Source organism: Phoenix dactylifera, chromosome 13 (genome assembly GCF_051530095.1).
Source record: "Phoenix dactylifera cultivar Ajwa chromosome 13, Ajwa_hap1_PhDact_Kaust_v1.1, whole genome shotgun sequence".
NCBI classification, from domain to species: Eukaryota; Viridiplantae; Streptophyta; class Magnoliopsida; order Arecales; family Arecaceae; genus Phoenix; species Phoenix dactylifera.
Genome location: NC_143202.1, coordinates 20,950,443 through 20,976,446, shown reverse-complemented (window position 1 = coordinate 20,976,446; position 26,004 = coordinate 20,950,443). Strand labels below are relative to the sequence as shown.

Here is a 26,004-nt window from a genome sequence, read left to right as displayed (position 1 = left end):
ACATTCCCCCCCAGCACGATGCCTGGGTTTCGAACCCGAGAATTCTGGCTTTGATACCAGTTGTTAGAATCAAGAGCGACCGCTAAGAGTGAAAGCGCTACTTTATTTCCTTACACTGCACTAGCCAGTGCCTCGAGTCGGCTACTGGGCGACACCAAGCCATGGGTTCAGGGACCCCCACCTGAAGTATAGCCCACCTACTAACCAGGCCATCGCCACTGGCAGGCGGTAAGACATGCTGACTCAGTGACCCCCCTGTGCTGCTCAGGGACCCCGCAAGGTATGGTCCGCACAGCGGCAGAGTATGCCCAACAATCTCCCTTGCTAAAATTAAGTAAAAGGGAAAAAAATTACACAAGTGACACTATGCATCTCATGGAAGATGTGTCCATTGTGCCATAGGATGAACAAGTGACAATACTAAAGGATTGTCTACTTGCAAAAAAACATGTACATGAAACCAATATATGACCACAACAAGCATTGCAACTAGCTTTGGTGGAACTAGTACCAGACACTATACCGGTTGCCCAACAAGACGAATCGGTATGGGCCCATGCCGGGCCATGCCAGGTCTATACCGACATAGTAGAAGAAACTGAAGAGAAAAAGAGAGAGAAGGTAGAGAGAGGGATGGAGGCCGGCAGAGGGCCGTTGGAGGCCATCGTCGGGGCAGTAGGCAGAGGCCGCGACCGTTCTCCTATTTCATTTTAAACAGGGTCCAACCTCTCCCTCTCTCTCGCGCTCGCTCTCTCTTTTTCTCTATTTTCTTCTTCTTCTTCTCCGCCTCTAACAACGATTTTCGTTTTCATTACCGGAACCGTCTCGATGAGTTGTCGGGATGGCTCGAAACAGCCGGAACTATATAATTCGGAATGATTCTGCCGATCATGATTTTAACTACAATTGAGTGCATTTGTTTGGACAGCTAAGCTAATCCCCAAAATTATAGCAGCTGTATTAGTTGGCACACTCCAGTATACTATATTGTTAAAATCTAATCATAGAGGGTGGTGAAATCATCTTTACCCTCAAATAAATCACGCCTTTTATTTTTTATTTTTTATTTTAAGATTTTTTAAATAAAAAAAACAAAATAACATTTTTGGCTAATTCCGATTTCCGAGCACCCATTTCCATTTTTTTTCCCTCTCCTCTCTTACAAACAAAAACAAGCGGCACCACTTGTCCCCTTCTCCCTATTCTTATCAGCAGCGGCGGCCGAACAAAAATCCACCAACCTTCTTCTCGTTCATCGTCGCTTCTCCCGCTCAACACCTCCTCCTCTTACATTAATGGCGTCTTCTCTCACCAGCCTCGTACTCCTAAACCCTCTCTCTATCTCTCTCCCCCCTTCCCTCCCATCCTCTCTCTCTCTCTCTCTGACGTCGTTTCTCTCTCTCTTTTTCTCGCAGGCGAGCGTGCGGCCGGCGGTGGCCGGGCCGAGGAGCCTCCGCCGCTCCCATCAACGGACCCCCTCGCCGGGTTTCTTGGGTCTCCGAGGGAGCTCCTTGCCGGCGCCGGAGATCTCCTCCGCCGCCGCTCTCTCCGGCGGCCATGGGCTTTCCTCCCTCTCCGTGTCATCCTTCCGGAGGAGTGCCCGCTACACCACCTCGGCTCGTGCTGAGTTGAAGGTTACTAGACGGGATCTAGGGTTTTACGGCTGTTCTTTTTATTGCCTATTTTCGCTCAGGGTTTCCAGTAGGATTTCTATTAATGTATTGCTTAATGCGGAATGTCCAAATTTCTCTGTATGGTGATAGGGATTGGATTCTTGATTTCCGTTATGTTTGATCGCTTTGATTCTTGGAGAAGCTGAAACAAAGAGAACCAATTATTGCCCCCTTTGAACCATTTAATAGTCAAGAAATATCATGAGAAATAGATGTAATCTGCATTGAAATCTACCATGTTTGAAAATGGGGGTTTAGCATGTTGTAGCGGTATTCTTGAAAAGCTTGATTGGCGTATTCTTGAATATTTTATTGGGTTTTAATGGAATTTTGAGTACATCTTGTAGTTTGTATAGTTAATTCAACTTTCTTTGATGTTGGAAGCTGCATTCTAATATGATGTTGTATGTGATTACTTTGATTTTGGGAATTAAGATAAAGCAAAGCCAAAAAAAAAAAAAAAACTTCGTTCCTTTTCTTATTCTATTTTGGTGTCACAAGAGTTTGATGCTGTACTGGAATACTGTATCTGTAATAGAATATGAATTTATTACTGCATTATTCTTTGAAAGCTTTGTTAGGTTATTAGTGGAGTTCTGAGTGAATCTAGTTTGTTTAATCTGTTCATCTTTCTCTTTGAATGATGGAACTTGGATTCTCATTTAATGTTATGTTTAACTTTTTATTCCTGTGGGATCCCTTATGCTTGGAAACTTAATAAAAAAAACAAGCTGTTCTTTCTCTGGTTCCATAAAAATATTTCAGTCCCCCAAGATGAGAATCTCATGAGTTTTCTTAGATGCAATTTCTATTGATATCTGATATTTGTAACGGAACCTTGATATTATGTTGCAGCATATGTTGAGAAATTTATTGGGCTACGAGAGAACAGAGTTTATTGGTGATATTGTCACTAATATGAGCTTTGGACTTTTGTTGAGATTTTTAAATATAACAATGCTTGAGTAGAGGTTCTTGAGGTCTGATAATGGTTCTGTTGTTTGGCATAGTCTCAGGAAGCTGAATTGCAGTCTAAGGTTACCAACAAAGTGTTCTTTGACATAAGCATTGGGAACCCTGTGGGAAAGCTTGTTGGAAGGATTGTGATAGGGTTGTATGGGGATGATGTGCCCCAAACTGCTGAAAACTTTCGTGCTCTTTGTACAGGTTGAGAGCTAGCTTTTATTTTTTGACACTTTTATTATGTTTATCATTTTCTGGTCTCTTGGTATATTATGAAGAAAATATAGATGCATTTCTTAATTCATGATGTTTTGTTCAGGGGAGAAAGGCTTTGGCTACAAGGGATCCATGTTTCATCGTGTCATCAAGGATTTCATGATCCAAGGGGGAGACTTTGACAAGGGAAATGTATGTCCTGTTTTTCCTTGTTTTCTGATTTTAGTCCACATGCTTCTATAGAAAGTTTAAACATGTTAGCAATTTTTATTTTTGTCACTGCAGTGCATTGTAAAGTTGGCATTTATTGCAATTGCTGTTTCTTTAGAGGCATAGCAGATGTTGCCATTATCTTGGGCTGCCTTATATATCAGAATATAAACCTAATATGTCTTGTCCATCTTCTACGTACTGTTTTCAACTGTAAATAATAAACTTGAAATCTATGTCGTGAACTAGGCATCAAAGAGGATTTACTTTGTTGTTTAATCATTCATGAAAAGCTAATGCATAACACCATGACAATGCAACTCATGTATTCAGTATAAATCATAAGAAGCAAAATAATTCATCATAAATGTTTCATTTCCATAATCATCTTCTTATAACTAATAGTTCATGAAAATGTAAAACTGAATAACTGGATATAACAACTTTGGACTTAAAGAAATAATTTGAGAGTCATACTGCATGATGGGAAGAACATGATTGATACTCATGAATGTAGAATTCCTAATCTAAGGTGTGTTAAATGCGGGTGCATTTGCAATTTAATTATTTATTAAAATAAAAAAATGAATTAGTCATGAAATTTTGTGGGGGCTTTGTTTATGTACATAAACAACATGAATGATGCATGTTAGATAGGAGATGATTGGAAAAATATGCGTTCATTGGAACAAATGGATTTATTCTTCTTCTAAGTAACAATCCATAATTTTTTCATAAAAATGTAGCACAAGTATGTGTGATGTGGCTCTATATGTTCCCTCATCAAATAACAAAAGTGTCACTGCTCTAAATTATATCAAGCAAAAATAAGATCATCACTAAGTCTTATGGAAAATTCCTTTCCTCCTCGATGTCCGCTTTTTTTTTATTAAATGGAGTTTCTGGCTAGCTGAAATAAAGTTTTGGACTTTTAGAATAGATAGATATTGGAATTTAAGGTTTGGGCTAGTTTAGATTTGACTTATATTGGAGAGGCGTGATTTATGTAATCTTGACTTTAAGGCATTTGGGCAGGTTATGGAATTTTAAAAAGGAGTTCAAGTTTGGCTATCTAACTCTTATTTTTCAAATGGATATGCGTGCTTGCATGAGGATTTGTGGAGATAATAGAGACCAGCAATGGGTGAGCAACATCTTATCCCTAGCAAAAGTTGGAAAATGACAAGATTGTGGGAGGCTGAGAGGTGTCTGACTAAAAGGGAGAGTTGGTGGTGATATTTACCCCTGAATAATTAATTGTAAGCTTGCTGCTTGTGGCTGCATTGTGGTTACTGAAGGTGATGATTTATGAGGATAAAGAGGGGGAAATGGTGGAAGAATAAAGGAAAAAGGGGGAAAGTGTCTAGCTTTGGGATGGTTGCTTCTCTTTTCTGGACAGGGGTTAAGGACAATATTTCTTTAGTTGTTTTTATTTAACTTGATTTATTTTTAATATTGTTAAATAAAATGCATTAATTTTCTAATTTAGTGATTCAAATTGCATTTGCTTGCTTAGAATCTTCTGAGTACTGATAGCTAATGCTTTTAAGAAATTAGAAAGCATTGGTACCATGCTGGAAATTCATGTTTCGAGTAAGATTAGTTAAAATACATAGACTTTTCATTTGGCCATAAAGAGTGGGTTGAGAAAGTTATTATGTGTTGGAGTGATTTATAGATCTTACTGTTAAGGCTTTGGAAAATCTTGACTTTTGTGATCGGATGAGAGGTTATTTAGTAGAATATTGTTTGGGAAGTTATTCCACTCTATCTTTTTGTTCTTGATTCTCTTATTCTATCATTACTCTTTCCTTGTATCTCTTATCTATTAAAGTGGGATATACTATTCATCTCTCTTTCTTCACTTCTTTATATTATAGGTTAAATTAGTACTTATGATGCTTGTGTGAATCATTTGTAGGGATGGTTTACATACCACACTATGTAGCGAAACACTTTAGCAGCAGTTGGAACCAAGGTTTGGAATTGCCTAGGTTTGGTTGGGCTATGCCAAGTTTATGATCGACAAACCCATATTAGGATAAGCCTAGGTCTAATCCAAGTGCAAAAATATTACTGGAGCGTAGGCTTAAGCTTAAATTTGAATTTAGGCTTGACCATCTTGTATGTTCCTGTGGGGAGGAGTGAGGGTGGGGTGGGGTGGGTTGCAATTGAGAGAGGACAAAGGGGTGGTGGGATTGTGTGGATATGCTAATGTTGTTGGGGTTGCTAAGCTTGTTTTGCAACTGGTGTTGCTAGGGCTGTGGGAGATGTTGGTTTGTAGGATGCATGAATTGTGTGGGCCATCGAAGGTTTGAAGATTGTGAGTGGTGCTAGGGTTGCTAGGTGTTAGTGTGGAAGAGAAGGATGTGAGAGGCTGGGGGGGGGGAGTGCAGAGAAAAGAAGGAAGAGGTAAGGAAAAGAGTTGAGAGAGGACAGGTGGGGAGTATTTGAGGGAGGGGGAAAGGAATTGGTAGTTTAATGGCATCAAGGTAATAGAATGGGATTTTAATCGGGGGCATCATTTGAACTAAATGGATGGTTAGGCTGGTTATTCCCTATGTAATTATACATTCATATACGGGCATGGCATTAATGTTTTATATGCATAGTTAAAAATTGCTCTCTAAAAGTTAACATTTAATGGCATAATTTTGGTAATTTGGTATAGCTAATACTTAATTAGAGATACAAAATAATCGACGGACTGTCATGTATTTTGTTCAATTCAACAACTAAGTCATTGTGATACACTTCTTATATTTCTTCCACCCTCTCCTAACACAACTTACAACTTCCATCCTGCCACTTCCTTTTGACGGCTTGGCTAGGCTTCTCCATTCCAAGCTTCTACGTCTTGACACTTTTCCTCTAGTTCCTTCATTCCCGTTCATCCTCATAGCTCCCCACCTACTCTCTTTCCATTTTCCTTCATGGCCAAGCTTCTTTCATGGTCATTCTTGAGGTTGCTCTCTTTTCAATCACTTGTTAAGCCAACCCGCAACAGAAGCCTCACAATTCTCATTGCTTGGCCCAATAAAACAAGACATGGTGGCATGTATGAGAAATATAGTGGGGAGCTGTGTAACCAACAACTAAGGAGAGGACTCATGGAAAAGCTATAAGACTGTGGACCAACAAGATCATCTAGAGGTTACATGATTGCGAAAATTACTAAGCCCGAGATTCTTCTTTGTGCTCCATTGCTCATAAGATAATATTTCTGTAAATATTTACATTTTTTTGTCACAATAGCCATTTTAATATTTGTAGGAGTTGTTAAAAGATTATGAAACACAATTGTAAGTTGATACTTGAATTACTATAGGTGATTATAAAATATATCTAATTTTAGAAATTCAGCCACTACTCCAACATTACTGAAAGCAACTTAGAGGCAACGAATTAGAGAGAGAGAGAGAGAGAGAGAGAGAGAGAGAGAGAGAGAGAGAGAGAGAGAGCGGCTTGAGGCTGGTGGAAGAGATGGAATGGGTTTTGGCAAAGTTTTAAAGAAACAAGGGTAACATAGGAATTTTGGTGACGATGGTGCAGGGAAAGATAAGGGGCATGTGGTGCATGTCAAATTGGAAATCTGCAGCTGAGCCATTAGAGGAAAATGCGAGAGGGGAAGGTTTTGTATATCAGCAGCGACAAGAAGAGAGAAAGGAGAGGAAGAAAAGAGGGATGGAGAGTCTTATCGGTGCTAAAATATACTTGCAAAATTTCATAAAAAATGTTGATGTTTATTGTCAAAATCTTGTTGAGCTAGCTGTTTCTAGACGTTACCAGAATTGGCCATTAAATATCCGCTTCAAGTAAGGGTACAAACAAGCTAAGTAGCAGGCTGCTCGAGCTCCTGTATGTACATGAGCTGCTCGAGCTTGACTTCAACTGCTCAAGTTTGGCGCATATAAGTTCTTAGTTTAGCTTTTATCATTCTGAAGCTGCCTTCTCTTGACTGGCTGATGTTCAAGCTTGGCTCATGTATGATCTGGGCTCCAAAAACTATGGTAGCTTGGTTCATTTTCTAATTGCGTTGAGCCTGCACTGAGCCTGGACCAAGCCGATCCTGAGCTGCTCATGAGCAACTCGGATAATTTTGCAGCCCTGGCTTCAAGGGAAACTCTTGTAATTGTATGCGGAAGTACCCGTGCATATTTTTCGTAATAACAATATAGCCTACCTATGCATGTGCATGCATTTATGTATACATATATGCACATATATGTGCAGATGTATATGCACATACATATATACATATACATGCATACTTTCAGATGCAGCCCATTTGTATGATTTACTATTCCTTGTTTGCTTGCAAGCATAATCTGTATCCCAAAATCCATCCTCTTCACGTCTTTTATAGTAGAGTGAAAGCTGAAGGGCATTATGGTGCAGGCAAATAAGAAAAATCCTAGGTGGGCCATGTGGGAAAGTGGGAGGGAGGAAAAAGAGAAGAGGGATGAAGAGTGTCATGGTGAGATGTTGTTCTATTAAAATTCTCATGATATTTACTTTTCAAAATTTTCGGAGGTACCTGCTTCAAGGTATTTCCAGAATTGCCTATTAAATATTTTCATTTTACGGGCAGCTATTGTAATTAAGATTCATCGTCTCGGTACCGGATCTTGTACCGGTACCGGTACTATCCTATTACAGTGTCAGTATATGGTAAGGTACGAGATGGTGAGATGTATGGAGTGTTGGTACGGTATAAGACTGCATATTAGTATGGTATGGTACATCCAGTATGGTACCGAGTGTCCGTACTGAGCAACATGGTGAGACTCCATGTTCACCCTCTTCACCTCATCCAAGCACATGCCATAACTTTCATGCCTCTTAAATTGTTCACAATTTTGTTTTTTATATAAGTTTAAAGTAAGGAATTTCAAATCTGTCCAACATAATCTTAGATTTACTGAACCTCAATTTTGGAGTACTTGGAGTGCCTTATGACTGCTTGTATTTTGGCTTTTGTATTTTTTCCCCCTTAAGCTGTAAACATTCTGAATATTCATATTTCTCATCCCTTCATATTCTTATATAAGATGGAATGTTGCTCTTCAACATTCTTTTTTCATTTGCATTATGTCACATGAATTTAAGAATCACTTGACACAGAGTTACAATCATATATAATTTCAGTAAAGAACCTTTTGCATATTTTCTGAATTTCTAAAATTCTGTAACTGATTATATAAATCTTCCATGATTTTGAATCCATACGAAGAGTATGCTTTTTAACTTCATATTTTAGGAGGTTGTTGCATGTTTTTAGACTTTGCTGTTTGCACATAATATACATGGAACTAATATTTTTACCCTTTATTTATAGATATGGTACTAAATATGCTTTTTATATAACACATTGCTATTTATCCGTGCTATTTATTCCACTTAGTTATGTAAGAAAGTGAATGGTAATTTTTTCTAAGGTCTATTTCATATAACATTCAGAATTTGGTGAACCCAGTTTCTGGCATTTTAGAAATGTCTTAAGGTTGCACTCGTATTAACTTTTCTTTTTGGTAGAGTCTGCTTTTCTTTTTTTTTTTTAATAAAAAAATTTTCATTCCTATCATCACCTGTACTTATTGATATAGAAGATGGGTTTCCCCCCTTTACGATGTTGATTTGCTTTAGGGTTTATTTTATCGTAGGAGAATTAACGGGAGTATTAGTTGCCATGAATAGTTATGTTTTGTTTCGCAAGAAAGAATTTATTAGCTAAATATTCTGAGTTTGAGGAGTTCCCACCAAATAAATATGGTTAAAGTAAGTCCCAAAATTATAAAATTCTCGCAAGAATGTGTGTTTTTTTTTCAGTTATTGTTTGCCACTTACAAAATATATGCTGTGCAACTGCTTCTGTTTATCTATAAAATATCATGTTTTATTATGTTTTTAAATAATTTATCAACATAAATTAAGTACTCAGCTTAGATAAGAGAATCAAACAGCAAGTTTCTATAAGATTCTTGCTATAATCAAAGAAGCAATGTGCAATATGCACTAAGAAGATCTAGAAAAAATATTAAGTTGTTACTTCATGTCTGTGTCAAGAACTCAAATCCGACACTCTTATGGTAAGATATGATTGATAACAATGCAACATTTGTCATTGATCAAGAAGGAAATCCATAAAGAACTTGAATTTTTGTCTGATTTCTTGGGAATTGAGAGAGTTTGATCTTTCTAAAAGTAGTTTCATTAGCTAGCTTCTTATTATAAATTTTGGTGGATGAGATCATGATATAGTAGGATGTCTAAAATAGATCAAAGTTGTATATTGTGCCTCCATGATATGAGCACGGATCCGCTGTTGCTGCCTTGCCAGTGGGGGGATACCTCGTGACAGGCACCCCATTTTCCCTCCCGCAGGCCACCATGTGCTGCATCCTTGTCCACACTGTGCACTGGCCAGTGCTCCCACTACCCTGCCGAGCAGTGTGCAGCCCGGCATGTGGCTCAATCAGATGGACATCAGGGTGGGTAACACCCTTCTGGCATCATGTACCCTCTTGACATTGATGTTTCAATGTCGCATGGCTACAAAAGAAATGTGGTCTATGCCTCTGGATAATTTTTTACTCATTCTTCTTTTCAAACGTGTGCTGTTGGGGAGAAAAAAGAGATATGTCCTTAGCAAAACTTTCAAATCAATAACATGTTTCTTTTGAGTATAAAAATGTCAAGGTGCTGCCAACATTTGTACTAGGAACAGCTCTGTGTTTTCTTGACATTTCCTGCTCTCTGTGCATAAAATAACTTTTTAGATCATACTTTTGTTGATCATCTTAACAGACGTCAAACCTAGAACTGATTTAACTAAGAGAAGAGCAAACAGAATCAACAGATGCAAAGTTACAGTTATGGGTTCCTGTCTTTGACTTCTTCCTATGACATCCACAGTTGGTTTAGGCATACATAGACAAACACTTGTATTCATTCAGAGAATTTGTACATTAGTGTAGAAAAGTTCTCTCCCAGTTATCCAAAAAACTTAATTTTGAATTGCAGGGAACTGGAGGTAAAAGCATATATGGCCGTACATTTAAAGACGAGAACTTCAGGCGTAAGTCGAATTCCGTGTTCTGTTTGTCTTCATCTAATATCAGTCACTCACGTGGCTGTTAATCTTCAGCTATTTGAAAATTTGTAGTGTCTCATGTGGGACCTGGAGTAGTTAGCATGGCAAATGCAGGACCCAACACCAATGGAAGCCAGTTCTTCATTTGCACTGTCAAGGTAACTGACAATATCATTACTCATATGAAATTATTTTCCAAAGTTTTATGCTAGACTTCCTAGTCTTGATTCTGGTTTTCAGCAACTTTTGGATGCATCGTGTTGTTTATCATAATATGGGGGTCTAATCAGGGGCGGCCCAATGCATTTAGGGGCCTAAGGCGAACTCACTAAGAGGGGCCTTTTTTTTTAATAATAAATTTTTTTTAGTAAGTGCACAATACTTTATGTACGGTTGGACGGAATCAAAGTCAAAAAAACTCAGATATAGTTTTTCAAGAGATCAGAGAACCCAGAGAAGCCAAAGATCATAGCTTAAATGATAAAGAAAAATGTAAAAAAAGAAGAAAGAATCGTGAAAGAAATATGAACGAAATTTTTCAAAGAAGCGGAAAAAGATAAATTTTTTCAAGTCAAAATCCCAACATTTAAGCTTTCTATATAGAGAAAGACAGAGAAATAAGGAGATACATAGATGGTACCAAACCAAAGCCCTAAACCCTTGGAAACTCAAAACCACCAATCCTGCCAAAGTTTTAACCACGGAAGTAGTCTTATAGATCAACAAGCAGTCTTATAGATGTAGATAGAGGAAAATATGGCACATATGTCCCCTCCTTAGTCCTTCCCCAAGTCCTACTGCCATAGTTTTAAGGTCATGCATATGTTGATATTAACATAAATGTTAACCATGAAATTGCTTTTCAGTACGAAAGTGTTGGTGTACTTACCACGAAAGATATGGCGAAAGCTCCATTCTACACCATGCAAATCCTTTGTGACAAGCTCTTGAACTAGGGGTTGCTGGGTCATGTCCTACAAAAACAAATACAAAAATCAAATATTAGAATAAAATACCCAATCCAAAGCACAGATTAGCATCCAACCTTGTGTTCTGGAAGTAGCGTCGCAAACGCAAAGACTTCATTGGTGTCTCGTTCTGCCTACGGAATTATGTTTGAAAACAAAATACACCAGAGAAGAAAAATAAGTAAAACCAATACAATGGACAGAAAAACCATGCCACCCACAACTGAAGATTGAATCTTATAATAATGAAAGAATAGGAAACTAGCGAACGCATCGATCAAAAGTGAAAGACCTTTAACTGGACATTTACAACTCGGCAAAGTATTTTGTAAGGCAAACCGTAGATTGGCATTTGCCAGTTGGCCTCTTGATTTGTGTAAGCCTCAACCTGAAGAGGAGCAAAAGTCAAAGTAGAGTGATAGCCAAACATGGGAACATATCTTCTAACTCATAGCTTAAAAATCTCCCAAAAAGTTAAAAGTGTTAACTGGAGTAAAATCAATTTGGAGGGAAGGATCGGGAGGTGGCCGCTGTGGAGTCGAAGCTAGCGAGTGGCGAGGTGGCGTGAGGAGCTGCCGGTGGAGAGTTAGAAGAGAGTAAGAGGAGCTACCGTCTTCCTAGAGTTCCCTCAATGGCTCAATCCCTCTGCTTTTTCTCAAGACATAAAGAGAGTAAGAGTCTAAGAGACAGAGGCGGAGAGGCCCCAAAGGAGGCAGTTCACTTCTCTTTAAGCAAGAGAGAATATGAGAATGGCTGGACTCTGGACCCTGGAGAGGGAGTTGGCCGATGGCAATGGGCATGGGAGGAGACTCGGGAGAGCTGGAGAGGCCGAGAGGGGTATGTAGCATGTAGGGCTCTGGCTCTCTACTTTCTTCCATGATCGTGCGATGGGAATGGTCAACCTGTCAGCCACTCAGGAGAGGACGACGACGTGTCGATCCGGGGCCTTAAGTAACAAGAGTTTTCGATTTTTCCCTTCCGAGCCTTCTCGCATTTTGAACTTTGAAGGCAAGGCACGGCGGGCGGTGGGCCTTCTTTTGGGCCGGGGCCTTAGGCGACTGCCTATCTCGCCTAAGGCTTGGGCCGGCCCTAGGTCTAATTTATTTTGACCGAAAGCTATCCCATTAAATGGCTTGGCAAAGTGGGGGCCAATATTTGTATCTTGATTTCTTCATTGTCTTCTTCATCTTCTTCCACAAGGTTCTCACAAAGAGATTTTGGCGGCTGGCCCATTATTGTCAAACACTTAAGACACCTTGATCCAATCTTCAAACATCAACAAATGCAGGCCTCTTCTTCGACATGGTTCTTTTTCTACAAAGTTCCACTATGAGTTTTTGGAGGTTGGCCTATTATTATCAAACACTCAAGACACTCCGATCATCAAACATCAGGAAATGCGAACCTTATTTCCCCTGTTATTAAATATCTTGAGAACATTAGCCTTGAAATTATTCAGACAGCTGGAACACTGACTTGTGCTTCCGATTCTCCAAAAAAAAGGGGAAGAATATTGACAATCGGAATCACTGATTTTGGAGAACTCTTTGAATAAAAAATATTGGCATACATTCATTGCACAGGTACTTTGATCATGTTTTTAGGGGCTTGTACTAGCACTAGAGCGTGGAGTACAATTTCAACTGCCCTCAAATTTCAAATCATCTTGACTGCAGGAAACCCTTTTGTTCATTTAAGCCTCAGTCATGTTGGTCGGGTTATGTGGACCTATGCTGGCTCTGGTAGAATAATATGCTTGTGCTTAATGCGAGCACAAGGTGGCTACTCATGAAGCTGACAATATGACTTTTGTGTACTGTTTTGGTGCAGACTCCATGGTTGGACCAGAGGCACGTTGTGTTTGGGCAGGTCCTCGAGGGGATGGATGTGGTGAGGCTGATCGAGTCCCAGGAGACTGACCGGGGGGACCGTCCAAAAAAGAAAGTGGTTATTAGTGACTGTGGCGAGCTTCCAGTGGTCGCCATGGCCTGAGGAGATCCACCCCGTTATCTTTATTCAAGCGAGGCACCATAAGGATCCCACAATTTTTCTAGATTTAATCTCATCGGCGAACGAATACTGTTGATTTTAGGTTGAAACAGTTGAATTGATGATCCATTTGCTGCATGTGGTTGAAATGTAATGCTGCACAAGTTTTAAATAATTGATGTGATAAGATTGGGTTGAGTCATTAAGATTGAGCATGGTATTTATTACTTGATATTTATGTCCATGCAAGGTTTTACAGTACCAAGGAAATGCTAGAGAAGCTCTCCTCCGTACAATAGACATTGAGAGCAAATTGCTACAATAGCCAAACTTCCTTGCATGGATCAAGAGGGAATTGTCCTGTCATGAAAAGTAAAGCTATTAAATCTCATGGTTGACTATCAGCATCCTTCAAGCCATCTTGTCTGAGTTCTACGGTCAAATAGCTCTGTTTAAATTTGATGCTTCCTGTTCACATTTTTGACTTTCTAACTATCCCCAGTATGATGGTGAAAGACGGAACACTAAGAAGACATGAAAGAAAGCAAGCAAGAATCACTTCGCTAAATAGAATTTGCAAGTGCTTGACAAGCAGTAAGTGTATTAGTAGACTCTTGAGAATAAGATCAATGATGTCAGTGGATCTAATTCATTCTTAAGGTGCTTGCTTTGTCATAAACTTTCCTTTTGGAAATTATGTTTTTAATGTTTGGCATGCAGTGAAACGTCTGAATGAGATTGAGAAAATTCATGATACAGGTCTCATACGATTGGACAAAACAAATATTGATGCCTCTTGCCCCGAACACTACAGTGACGGAGATGACCTCCACATTCAGTATATATTAGAATTTGACAAGCTCAATTATAGCGTGCATGTAAATCAAAATCTAAGACAATATGAATATGGTGTAAATTAGTTTTCCACATCTCTGTTGAAAAAAGAAGAATTTACAACCATGAAATGTGAATTTTCCCAGACTAAATTTAAGCATAATATGTGTCACGCCCCGAACCCGGGGTCCGGGACGCGAGCAGACGCCGCGCACCTGCAGGGCGGACCCCGCAGGCATGCAAGGCAGATGAATTAGATCAACCATCAATAACTAAATGAAGATAAATTCCAGCTTTTATATCAAATGTCTATATATACATATGTCAAAAGAAAAGTCAATATCTACTAGCTAAATACATCATGATCACTCCATCCCGTAATCCCTATAATCATATGTCATCACCTGCAAAAATGTAAATAGTAGGAGTGAGCTAACAGCTCTGTAGGCAACATCATGCAATAAAGTCATCATATAACATGCCATGATGTATATGAAAAGCAGCTAAAACTTATGAATCCAAAAATCCACACGATAACCCGTAAACCCAATCCGAGACTCAAAATAACTTAACCGCATGACTACGGCCACATCACCCAGTGGCATGGTTACACCGAAGTGCCAATACAACTCTCCGCAGAGCCGCTCCACTGAGCCAACGCACCACTGTGCCGCACCCCCTGGTGCCAATCTCACGCTCCACCGAGCCGCTCCGAAGAGCAAAAATGCACCCCTGTGCCGCCACTATTCTATCACCGGTGGTCGCGGTGTCGGAACTAGTTGCTCAGTACAAGTCGACAGGGCCAACGTATCATTCCATTGGCGGGGCCTAGACTATAGTCACGCGGTTTTAAAAAAAATCAATAAATCAACTTTCCACATGGTAAATTTCTAAATCAAAGTCATGATCATGCTCCCAATAGTAAAGCACATAACAGTTTATGAAATTAAATATTTAATTCTAATTCTAACGCATAATGCCAATAATAAATCATAACATCAACATATGCAAGATACATGTTAAAATTCTACTTTAAAGCAATAGGTCAACTACCTGGGCTAGCTTAAAAAATCCCTGCCACAGATATCACGAACCCCTGATTAAACATAAACATTAATTATTTAATTAATTAAGAAACATAATTTAAACTATTTCCAACCCCTTAAACTCCTAAGTTCATAGATCCAAGAATGGGCCCCCAAGATCAAACATAGATCCTAAGAACAAGTAAACCAAAATCCCAAAATCAGAATCCTTTGAACCTAAAACCAATTGTGGCCCAAAACAGATTAGGCCCAATTGAACCAAACCAGATTACAGGTCCAGATCAGATCTCAGGCCCAAACCAAACCAGCCCACAGATTCAATCAGATTCAACTTAGCCCAAAAATAGATCTCCAGCCCAACCCAAACCAGATATGATCAGACCAGATTAGATCAAATCTTAACAAACCAGATTACACTCAAATCAGACCAACCCAAATTTCTGACTCAGATTCAGACCTAAAATCCAATTCCAATCCGAAGCTGGTTATTCAGATTGCAACTCAAACTCAATCCATCTTACTAATTACTGGTTCAATCAGACCATAACAAAACCCATTCACTCAAACTCAGATCAAACCCAATTCAAGGAATAGGTGGAACCGGTTCATAGCCTGAACCGGTTCATGGTCTGATCCACACTACTCCAACCCAAGTTCAGACCAAATCCACAGTCAGAAAACGGTTCAATCAGATTAGGGTCTGTTTGTGTCTGGTCTGAGACACAAACAGGGAACGGAAATCAAAACAAGAAAAATGCCCAGGAAGAAGAAAGAAGAAGAAGAAGAAGAAGAAGAAGAAGAAGAAGAAGGAGGAGGAGGAGGAGAAGGAGAAGAAGGGGAAGAAAAGAAGAAGGGGAAGAAAGGAAGAAAGGAGGGTGGCTGGTGGTTTCGGTCGGCCTTCGGCGGCCGACCGTGGCCCTCGGCGGCGGCGCTCGGCCAGCCGCCGTCGGCCACGCCACTGTCACGAACAGCGCGGAAGAAAAGAAGAAGGAGAGGAAGAAAGGGAGGGAAGAGAGAGGCCGGGGCTGGAAAGCCCGGCCCCCCGTTCGTCCACCTCTGGTCGAACTCGTTTCGGCCCGGATTGACCCCGGCCGGCCACCATCGGCCGGCCGAATCTCACAAAAACTTCTCCGAAACGGGGAAAGTGAAACCGATTAACATACCCTCATTCCTCTCCCCTTAAATCCATAAAAGGTAGTAAATAGGTTGTCTTTCTCATCTCCGGTCGTCGACGAGTGGATTCCCGGCGGCGACGGTGGCTCCGGCGGCGACGGTGGCTCCGGCGATCCTCTCAAAAAGAGGGAAAAAGAAAAGGAGAAAAGATTCAAATTTTAGAGGGATGGGGGCTCCTCTGAGAGTTCTCAAACTCCCTTTAATGAAGAGAGAGGGAGGGGAGAGGGGTGCGGGGAGGTTTCGCTGGCCGTTCGGCCGACGTGGTGATCGTGGGGATGACCATGATGATGAAACTGAAGTCGGCACCCATTGCCGACTTCAGTTCGTTGGGCCCAAGGACGGGCCCAACACAAATTTCAGGTCTTTACAATATGCTCAATATGTCTCCTCTCCAAAATTATATCTATGCATACAATTCTTTTTTTTTTTGCTTAAGCGGGTGCCTCATACAATGCATGTACAAATACACCCAATAAAATCAAAATACAACAGCTTGCGGAGTGCCAGTGGCAGCTCCCCCTCCCCTGATCAAAGGGTGTACCCTGAGTGGTGGACCGCGTAGGCAACCGCCCCATTGACTTCTCTAAATACATGCTTGGCCTGGAAGGCACCCCCATCTTTCATCATATCCTTATGTCCCAAATCAAGGGGTGGTCCGTGCTCTCACCTCTTGACCTCCCTGAATCCACTCGATAACCGTGGCCGAGTCGCCCTCCAGAAAAAAAATGATCGAACTGGCCTGCAGCACCACCCGCGCATGTCAAGAACCCGCACAGGCAGCTCGCAACTCTGCTTCCGGAACTGACGTGTCAAACAGCTGCAAGCCCCATATAACAAAGCCTGCACCGCCCTGTGTACTGCCATCCAACACCGACCCATCGAAGTTGACCTTGAGAAAGCTCAGAGGTGGGGGCTTCTAGGTGAAAAACACCGTCTGAGGAGCTGTCGGAGCAGAGAGGGAAACCCAAGTGTTTCAAGCTATCAAAAGTCTATCTGAAGAGGGGGTGGGCCTGATCTCCGTGGCCTGTGCTCGAGTAAACTCTACAACAAACCTCGGTGACACCCTGCGCTCGCCGAGAGTACGAGCATTTTTTACCAGCCAGATCTGATGTACTGTGCAAGTTGCTCTAATGGCCTCCTGACAAGTCCGCGAACTGGCCAGCCACTATCGTATCATCTGAAAAAACTGTAACCTCACTCCGAGCCTTCTGTGGGATCCCTGTTCACTGTCGACCTCGCCCATGTACACTGGAAAAATACATAGTCCACCGACTTCTTAGCTCCACATGTTTCGCACTCGGCTGGGATCCCCCAGCCACGCCTGCTCAGCACTGCTCTCGTCGGAAGGCAATTCCACATCACCTTCCATAAAAAGAGGGCTGCCCTCGGGTGGAGCCTAGACCTCCAGATCCACGTACAATCCGGCCTCGGCTCATGCTCCAGCTGAATAGCACGGAAGAGGTCTCCCAGTCTAACACTGGCCCGGCACGAGGTACCCCAAACCCTGACAACTTGCCCCGTACATCCCGGTACCGGAAGGGACCGGATCCTCTCAGCTAGGTGTACCCCGAATAGCTGTCGAAGTCTGGCCTCATCCTACTCTACCTTTCCTGGTGCTAGGAGGTCGCACACCTGCAGCCCCTCCACTACCTCTATATCAACCATGGTTGGCCAGCACCTCAGGAAAAGGGTGTCCACCCATGGATCGCTTGTCACATCAATACTCCGTTCATCACCTATCAGCCACTTGGTGTTTGTTGATGCAGTCGGCAGGTACCTCCCGATCTCGCACCATATGAAGGAGGTTCGTCAACCCCTCCTTGCCATCTCTGAACCCCCTCGACCATATCTGGCTGCTATCACCTGACTCCAGAAGCCATGTGGCTTTAACATAAACCGAACCGCGTGCCGAGCAATGAAAGCCTCACACCTCTTCAGGAGGGACTGCACCCCTAGACCACCCTCACTAGTGGGAAGGCAGACCTGCTCCCAGGCCACCAAATGCACTCCGTGGCCTCCACTGTGTGACCCCCACAAGAAGCTTCGAAGAAGACGCTCGATCCTCAACAGAATCGTCTTCGGTACCACAGTGTTGGCCATGAGATACACCGGCATGGACCCCAACACCGATCTGACTAGTGTCAATCTCCCCATCATGGATAGGGAGGACGCCCTCCATCCCTCCAACCTGCTCTGGACCCACTACACCAGGCCCGAGCACTTTATCACCCGTAGCTTCCAACTAGTGATGGAAACTCCCAGGTAGGTCAGCATCCCCTCCTGCTCCGGTATTTGCAAAATTCCTCGGATCTCCTGTCTGACTCTGGTCTCCATACTGAGGCTGAAAAAAATGGCTCACTTTAGGAAGTTCACTCTCTAGTTGGACACCGCACAGTAGCCCACCAACACCCTACGAAGGACCTGTGCCTCAGAAATCCGTACCCTGGCCAGAAGAAGACAATCATTAGCAAAGAGTAAGTAAAAATAGGTCCAGCCCCCGGTGCTGGAACATAGGTCTCCAGCTTCCGGCTGGCGCATACTCTCTGCAAAGCACAAGACAAAATGTCAGCACAAATAATAAACAAGTATGGAGATAAGGGACATCCCTGACGCAACCCAATGGTGGACTTGAAAAAAGATGACGGTGTGCTGTTGATCAAGATAGAAAACTTTGGTCCCCGGACACACCCTATGACCCATCTAATCCACCGCCTGTGGAAACCGTATGCCTCCAGTACCCATTGAAAAAAACTCCACCTAATCCTATCGTAAGCCCTCTCCATATCCAACTTGACTGCTATCAAGCTTTGCCGCTTCGGTGCTCGCTGAAGATCCCACATCATCTCCTGGGCCAACATGACGTTGTTGGAGATGTTTCTGCAGGCTACAAAAGCCTCCTGCTCTTGGCTGATGATACTAGGCAAAAGGGGCTTCATTCTGCTCACTATTATTCTCGCCACAACCTTGTATAAGGTTGTGCACAAACTAATGGACCTGAAGTGACAAGGCTCAGCCGCATCCTAACGCTTCGGTATAAGCATGATGAAAGTAGCCTTTCAATCCTCAGGCATCGCTGTCTGGATAAAGAAGCATTAAATAGCCTCCACCACAGCTTCCCGAATGATACCCTAGTACTGTCGAAAGAAGAAAGGGAGAAACCGTTAGGTCTTGGGGCCTTGTCTGCTGCCAAAGCCCAGACTGCCTCTTGCACCTCCTGTGCCGACACCGGCCAGATCAGGGATGCATTCTTATCATTATCAATACCCACATCTACCCTCAGAAGGTGATCTCCATCACTAGCATCTTCATCCTCCGTCCATCTGGCGCGTAAAAAGTCAAATAAGACCTGTCGGACGATAGGCTCACCTTGAGACCCATCTTGCAAAGAGTGGATCATGCTCCACTGTCTCCGAATAACCGTCGTCCGATGAAAGAACTTGGTGTTACGATCACCCTTACTTACCCACTGCACACGAGATTTTTGTCGCCAGAAGATCTCATGTTGCCGTAGCAGCGAGTGGTGAGTCACAAGTAGCCTCCGAAAATCGACCATATTGGCCACCAGGAGCACGCCTCCTAGGTCTTCCTTCCTTTACAACCCAGCAATCGCAATCTCTACCCCCTTGAATCTCCGGAAAATGTTGCCCACAACCTCGCGGTTCTAACGGCGAAGACGTCTCTTGGTCAATTCTAGTTTACACAGACACAAACAATTCTTAGTTGCAGAAAGATATTGGCTAACAAATTAAAAACAAAATACATAGAATCTTCAAAAATTTTTCACCAATGGTTTTCTTCAATGTCAAAACTGATACAGGCTTATAAGCTGGTAGATTACAACTGAATGGACATGGAATCCACAACTATAAACCACAACAATCTTATGCATCCCATTTCCAAAAACTCCTCTTTGCTGGACATCTGAGGCATGGATAAGCAGGTTCAGCTCAAGCCTAGGTCCTGGTAGAAAGTTTAGCAGACAAGTTTTGATGCAGGTTAGCTTATCACTTCAGCGAAACAATCTGATCAATTTTGCATGGAACGACAGTGCAGATCAACGAGATAAGATTGACTGGCACCTGATATACATGTAAATAGTTTCAAGCATGGCTTCATCATTTCATGAGATCCAAGAAGATAAAGCCGTTCCACAGGCTATGCAAGAGCGTTGAAGATGGTAAGTTCCAGGATCTTGCAAACACCACACCCATTACCACCCAAAGAAACACAAGCAGCAACAACCTCTGTGCACTGAAGTGAGGGGAGAAGGAAGCCACGGAACACAATATCCTCCCAGATCGGGGCGCACACTGGGACCACCACCGCATACAGAGCCCACTGGGAACACAATATCTCTATACAGAAAATGAGAAATTCCTCCAAAAATTCTTCTTTAGCTTACCTTTACCCCTGGAAACACTTGCTTGGGGGCTTCTGACAACTTCCATCCCCAAGGGACAGAGAGAAACTAGAGCGCCGAGGAGGAACCGGGGGAAGAGAGGTGGGAGCTGAGGAGCGGTCCTGGTGCCACCGTGCCAGGTTTGGGAGCGATGCGTGAAGGCTGCGGTTCGTCTCGGGGACGAGAGCACGCCGCCCAGAGTGGACGCCATTGCTGATTTTCCTTAGAAAATGGGCGGTCGTCTCTCCACCCTGCTTCTTCACCCCTCGCCGTCTTTCCACTCTGCCCCTGCCCCTGCCCCTCCTCTCCTTCCTCCAATCCTCCGGCCCTTTCTCACCGTGGTCCGCACGGTCGACGAGGAGGAGGAACGGAAGGAGAGGGGTAGAACGCACTGGGCAACGAGACGGCGGGCGGCGGCGCTGGGGAAGCAGTGGGCGGCGGCGGAGAGGCCGGCGGAGCGAGGGAAGAACTGGGTTGGGGAGTGGTTGTGCGTCGGGCACGTGCAGCGTCCGTCAGATTATATATGTACATACGTACATATATACATACGCCTATAAATATATATATATATATATATATATATATATATATATTAAATAAAAAATATTAAATTATTTATGTTGCAAGCAAATGTTTTTCTAAGGCATCCTTGCATGATGTTATTCTGAATCTAAACAAATACAATATACATAAGATATTTTATTTATATATTGCCCATCTTGTACTAGATAAAATCATTTAAGAAATTCTAAATACATATCATATTTTTAAAAATATAAAATAAAAAAATAAAATAACAAATAAGCAAAAATGTAATCAAAAAAATATTGAGAGCAATAAGAATCATAAAAAAATAAAAAATTAAGTGAGTGAACTTTTATGCAATGCACAATTTTATTAAAATTATTATTTTTCTTTCATCCTTTTCAATAGGAATCTAATTAACAGTATTGATTTATTAAAAGATAGGAACACCTATTTTATTATTAATATCAAACACCTGAATAATTAATGAAGTTCAGTTGCGGATGCTCATTGCTATACCACTTAAACGACACATATCAAATTCTAGTAATTATAGATTACAAGATATAAGCATGGCACATATGATTTTTATCTTTCCTTTTTTCTAATTATTTTTGGAAAAGAAATGCTAAAGTAATTGAAGAAATTAAAAAAGGTTATTCAAGTGATTTAGAACTTTTAAAACTAACATATCCCCTTTTTCTCGCTTATTTTTTGGAAAAAAATATTTTATTTGCAAGAAATCAGATCTTTTGTCATGAAATTAGATCAATCAAAATTAAGCATAAGCATATGGTCCTACTATATTACTCAGCATCTCCTTTCACTAGCATTAGGCTCAGTCTCTCTAGGAACCTGGGTTACCTGTTCACAAAAGATAAGAAATGTTTTATTAAATTTATTTAAAGAAACATTATATTGTTAAGAAAAAGAACACACCATCTAGTAAAACCTGCACACCTTGAACCAGAGTGCATTTGCAAAACTCTAGAAGAATACATAAAACATCCTTAAAACGTGCCGATTAAGTGGGTAATTGCAGAACATAACACGGCATCTAATGAGGCGAAAACCATATCTTCTCTTCAAAATTTGACATGCACCACAAGTACATTAAAATCAAGAACAATAGCAATTCAAAGTCCTGCAGATGAATATGACATGCAAGATTTACCCCCCCCAGATTTCAAATAATTAAATCACTAAGTTTCCATCATATTGTACCAACCAGGAACATAAATGCAGCATGTGAGGGCTAGACAACGACAGCAATGGCAGACAACAGCATTCAAGCAGTGCATAATAAGACAGTGCAAGGTTTGAAGATGAGAAAAGGTAGGAAAAATTCAAAGACAGAAACTGACTGAAGAAAACAAGACTTTGGACCAAAGGAGGAATGGTCTGCCAGACAAGCTACACTGTGCTCCACGAGGGAGAAAGGGACTAGGAGCTTTTCACATTCTCTTGCTTAATTGGGGAGGTTGATAAGAGAGAAAGAGATAAGGAAATCAAGTCATCAAATTATTTTGCCATCAGTCTGTCTCTTGACAACCTTTAGGAGTCCAGTCCTCCCTGCAAGGATGATGCTTGTTTTTAGTCTTTGTTTTTCAATGCAGCAGACCTTTTCTTCTGGGGATTTAAGTTTATCATCTGAATCTTGTGTTACAAAATCGACACTCCAGATGTGCTGCACATGATGCTTGCTTTTGGTGCATTGCAGCAGCTGAGGGGATTTGCTGTGGCTGCCTGATACTTATCCGTGGCCAAACAACCAACCAAAGGGCATACACAAGCCAATGTTTCATTATCTTTGCCTTAGCGAGTTGAGCTACCTGCAATCTCCAAAGACAAAAATAAGGTCACTGTGTCATGGTATGTTAGAACATTAGCATTTGGCAGTCACATCCTTGATACTGCTGCATAAAAGAACTGCATGGTTCTCGACATTTCGGACCATAAAAACAAATCGATCCCATTATTCCTGATAGAACATAGTTAAAAATTTTCAATGATTTTCTGGTCAAAGTCAAATAAAGCAAGCTAAACATCAAGGAGAAGGGATTAAAAGAAAAAATCAAGTTGACTATGCTGATACTTCGTAATTCTTTGGTCAATAATGCCAGCATATGGTCAACTTTCACTTTTACCATCAACCTTGCTTTTCAGGTCCTGCAATATAGTCATGTAAATCAGCATTTTGATATCTGACATGGACGGTATAACAAGACAAAGTTGATGAGGTAACACTGGCATTGATGGTATTTAGTAGTATTTCTAGGGAAGTGACACAGCCACCTGAAGAATTTTTAATAACAAGTCACCAAGATTGGTGCTTCAAATTGCATATATCCCAAACAAACTAAAGAGATTGCGCCCTCATCACACACAGAAACCATAGCATTTTATGGTCCTCATACTTCTAAGTCATGAGAGAGAGAGAGAGAGAGAGAGAGAGAGAGAGAGAGAAACAGGGAGGGAAGGGGGTGCCACTGAATGGAATCATGCATTTATATGAATAGCAACCTCTGCAATTTAACGTGAAACTATCACTTCATGATCTGCAGAAAAAACAAAAATGCCACATGTAACTTGACAGTAACCGACAATGAAGAACTTCAGTTCAGGTTCTTGCACATGCGATGCCAATAAAAGACAAAGGTGGCAGTATGGCACAACTCACGGATTAGCGTTCATTCTATATTATGAAACACATAAAAGGGAGCTAGAAGAGAGAGTGTTATCAATAGTTAATGAACGATGAAGTTGTCGCTCCGAAATATATGTAATGATGTGAGGACTTTTCATGACTCATAATTGAAATGGTTTACAGCAACCAGCATGAATTTTCTGAAGTTTTTAAGTTTTACTTGTCACAGTTGTAGAAATAAAGGTTGAATATAGATTTATTTTGTAATGCCAAATTTAAAAGCCTTAGAAAATAAATTAATCAAGTATTCTTCCAGGTGTTCCATGGATGTTCAAATACCTCAAGAGCAATTATACTTAAATAAGAATTTCAGCATACCTATCAAGATGAAGAAATAGAGATGGGTCTGTCTGATGAGCATACCCGAGATGTGGATGTTAAGGTGGACATGGGGCACATCTAATAAGGGCATTTAGAAATCACCTGTTAGGAGGCTTATGAATCGCAGTCAATAGGACAGATAGAAAGTAAAATAAATGCCACTGATGACCCTAGCAAGAAGGCAAACATGCTTCAAAGAATTTTAAAAGTAATATAGAGAATCGTGGAATTTTTTGAAAAAAGAGGATATCTGGAAGCTCACATTGCCAGAGGAAACGAATGTGCGAACATCATCAAAGAAGGGTTTATCATGCCAACTCAAACATTAATGGGTTTATACTTGTTGCTTATGGTAAACAAACAATATAAAAGTGAAGTGCATGGTCTCTCTCATTATGCTTAAGCAGGCATATAAGTAGTCTTGGTTCCTTAGCTTAAGCAAAGTGTTCCTTCCCATTCCACTAACTGATTATTCCTTAAACAAAATCAAACTATCCACTCAAATTTTAATATAAAGCCATACATACACAAACGAAATCCCAATCAAGGACTAGGAAGATTATAACTTATGTGCAGACTGATTCATGCTGAGTAATGGGATAACACATAACTTATAGGAGATCCACAAGTTCCGTTCGGCTATTGGATGACCCAGTTCAGATGCAGCCTTTTTTTTTAAAAAAAAAAAAAACTTACGCGTGGCTGGTTGTCATTCACAAAGAATTTTACTCGAGTTGTCCCAAATTTATAGTAAATAGCAAAATTTTTTAACGATAATAGTAGCTAACTATAGTCAGGGAAAGAATTATGTCAAATCAATTAGATTATGCAGTACTCCATATTCTAAGATTGTAAAGCAAGTGTATGAACAAAATACTCCCAATGACACTAGAAAAAAATGTTTTTACATTGATTAGCTATAATTTCTTAAGTCAGAATCGTACCCAGAAACATGGAGAAGGTTGATTTGCAATTTGTGTTGCTCTGACTACAATGAAGAAAGATTGTTGGATACGATGAATTCTCAACCGTAATTCCTGCAACAAGAACACCAAAGCAATACCCAGTCTCTCCAGCTCTCTCCTCACGAGATACACAAAATATGCTAGTGAGCCCCAGGGACCAAGCCTGTAGGTTTAATTATGTAGCCTAACTGCAACCCTTTGGGTTCAAGCATAAATATTATTTTTCATTCTTACCTATTTAACCTACATTATGCAAGCCCTCTAAATTCCTTTCTTACATATTCCATCTAGTTTTTTCCATCTGCCCATCCACTTAACCAAATATTCGATAGATATTCAACTGCCTTCCTTAATGCAGCTTCCTATAATCTTCGTTGAACTTGACAACATTATCTCAGAAAATCATCTTCAATATACTCATGGTAGATCAAACACTTTTAATCTTATTGAACATACAGTTTAATCATCAATATTTAGTCCCCAGTGCCTCTATGAAAACACTATGACGTTCAGAAAATTGCCAGTCTCGATATTTCTTCTACTGCCTTTGATGTTTCAAACATATGTGGCAATACCATAACACCACAGAAGTACTTCTCCATATCCACGATTCGTTGATCATTACAGATGCACTTCATGTTTCTCCCACTTTTCCTTTTAAGAAAGCTAAAATAACAAAATCACCAATTGGAGTTATCCTTTGGCCATGGATTCAGACTGAGGCATCATTTTCATTTATATTCTGTTCCCACTAAAATTGTTGTTGGTCTACTTTGTCTCTGTTACAACTTTCATAGTCTTATCTTCTACAGTTTCCCATGTTTGTTCCAATCAGTATCCAACCTGGTTTGCTCCCATTCAATAATATCAGCATGAAGAAACCAAATGACACCCTCAACTAAGTCAAAGCTATTAGTCCATA

General features: G+C 41.0%; 1 protein-coding gene across 3 annotated transcripts; it reads left to right on the top strand.

Annotated features, from left to right (window-relative positions):
- The first annotated feature begins 1,134 nt into the window (after positions 1-1,134).
- On the top strand, positions 1,135-13,548 carry PNSL5 (cyclophilin 20-2). Of its 3 annotated transcripts, none has more exons than XM_039130948.3 (7): positions 1,135-1,319; positions 1,416-1,634; positions 2,684-2,840; positions 2,956-3,044; positions 10,086-10,140; positions 10,228-10,313; positions 12,954-13,314. In XM_039130948.3, the coding sequence occupies exons 1-7, from the start codon at positions 1,296-1,298 to the stop codon at positions 13,113-13,115; spliced, it is 792 nt and encodes a 263-aa protein (XP_038986876.1). In that variant the 5' UTR covers positions 1,135-1,295; the 3' UTR covers positions 13,116-13,314. The 3 variants fall into 3 exon arrangements, with proteins under 3 accessions (XP_038986876.1, XP_088565814.2, XP_038986877.1); XM_088709688.2 differs by lacking the exon at positions 12,954-13,314 and adding an exon at positions 13,363-13,548 and having other exon boundaries at positions 1,160-1,319; XM_039130949.3 differs by having other exon boundaries at positions 1,160-1,319; positions 2,690-2,840.
- The last annotated feature ends 12,456 nt before the right edge of the window (positions 13,549-26,004 follow it).